This window comes from Penaeus monodon, chromosome 29 (genome assembly GCF_015228065.2).
Source record: "Penaeus monodon isolate SGIC_2016 chromosome 29, NSTDA_Pmon_1, whole genome shotgun sequence".
Lineage (NCBI taxonomy): Eukaryota > Metazoa > Arthropoda > Malacostraca > Decapoda > Penaeidae > Penaeus > Penaeus monodon.
In genome coordinates, this window is record NC_051414.1 from 13,227,835 (window position 1) to 13,229,450 (window position 1,616).

General features: G+C 45.7%; 1 protein-coding gene across 7 annotated transcripts in view; it reads right to left on the reverse strand.

The window, feature by feature from the left end:
* LOC119591973 (DNA-directed RNA polymerase II subunit RPB1-like) overlaps positions 1 to 1,227 on the reverse strand; it is a gene marked incomplete at its 3' end in the record, with an annotated part of 21,999 nt that extends 20,772 nt beyond the window's left edge. For 4 of the 7 annotated variants that reach the window (XM_037940732.1, XM_037940730.1, XM_037940731.1 and 1 more), the window contains 1 exon segment: positions 786 to 1,144. In XM_037940732.1, coding sequence (XP_037796660.1) covers positions 786 to 870 — 85 coding nt within the window. In that variant the 5' untranslated portion in view covers positions 871 to 1,144. 7 annotated transcript variants of the gene reach the window in all.
* Positions 1,228 to 1,616: the final 389 nt, after the last annotated feature.

The following is a 1,616-nucleotide window of genomic DNA, read 5'->3' on the forward strand; positions in this document are numbered from 1 at the left end:
ACGCTCTCACGTGTATTCTAACTGAACCGGTGATCTCGCTGTCATGATCAATATAAAAAGTGTAATTCACCCGTAAAAAGGTACAGGCGTTATTTTCCGTCATTACTTTTTTCGAAACTGAAAAATGCTGCAAGCAATATTACTGGACATTTAAATAACAAATTCGGGACACGACAGGCTGCGAATGCTATTTTGGTTGATGATGCGCCGAGCGAACCACGCACGCACGCTCTCTCTTTCGGTTCCACGTTCTTTCCCCTTCTTTGTCTCTTTCTAACAGGATTTATCTTCATTCTTCCCTTTCAACACGAGCTGCGTTCATTTTTCCCTTTCCTCCACTTCCCTCGTCTCGCTCTCATCCCCTCTCTCCCTGACGCGGCCTCCTCCCTTCTCAGCTTTTCCCTCCCCTCCCCCCCCCACTTCGCCTGTCCCTCCTTTTACCTCCGCCCACGGCCTGGTCGAGACAACAATTTGTCCAACATGCTGCATTTCCCTGAAGTGGGCGTGTCACCCTAATCGAAATGTGCGAACTTGTACCGCTACCGATAGAGTCTCAGTCTCCGCCTGAACCCCTGAGTGTTCCGCAATAATACCGATAAAAGCGACAAATGTAGAACTGGTCTGCGGTTACCTTCCGGTCATGAATTTTTCATACAACCGCCTTCGTCCTCACGCATGAGGCTTGGGCGGTCTTGTATGTATTCTGTCAAGTGAAGTTACATTTCCAGAGCCTGCTTCACTTTTAAGTTTTTGTGAGGACCTCGCCACCGAGTATTTCCACTTACCAACGTTGAATCCTTGGATCGTCGACGGCGCGGCCAGCAGGAACGCAGCGCACACCAGCATTTTCACACACATTTTCACGAGCATAGTGTCACTGATTATTTACTACAAATATGTATGCAGGTTCACTTTTTCATAGCTTTGCGTCTCGCCCTTGGCATTTACTTGGTCATGAAGCTCTGCAATAGATATTTTGACCTCTAAATTATTACGTTGTATCAGAAGCTATCTATTAATTCAAACGACTGGAACTTGCACTTATCTCGCATATATATATTTTTTTTCTTTTATTAATATAAAATTGGTAAATTACACACGGGAGCTGTATGAAATGGGTCACATATCCATATGGATGTGTAGCTCTTTACCCATCCGAAGAGCAACTAACGTCTCGGCCTCGAGTCCTCGGCGACACCCGAGGGTTTAGCCAGCAGTTGCCTAGTCGTTAATTGTTTTCTATTTTTCACAACGTGTTTTAGTGTAAATGTTCCTGTGTTTCTCATTTGGTTTTTGTGAACACTTTGAAATACGCGTGTGCTGCTCACAGTAAACTAAGGTTGTTTCCAGCCCCATTCAGAGGTGAGAGTTGCCAGTTGGCCGCCATATCTGGTTTGCCGCCCAACAGTCCTTGGCCGCTTGCCACCAACCTCCCTCACACATGGTGCTGTAAATGCTTGTACTGTGCGAACATCGATGTATCTCACTGAACTGAATATCATTCATCTATACTGTGACGCACAAAGAGCTTGTGCACACACGCATGTGTACAGAAGGAAAAAAAAGCATGCACATACATGGCCTCGATCAGGTTTGTACAAGCGTGTACACGTGAT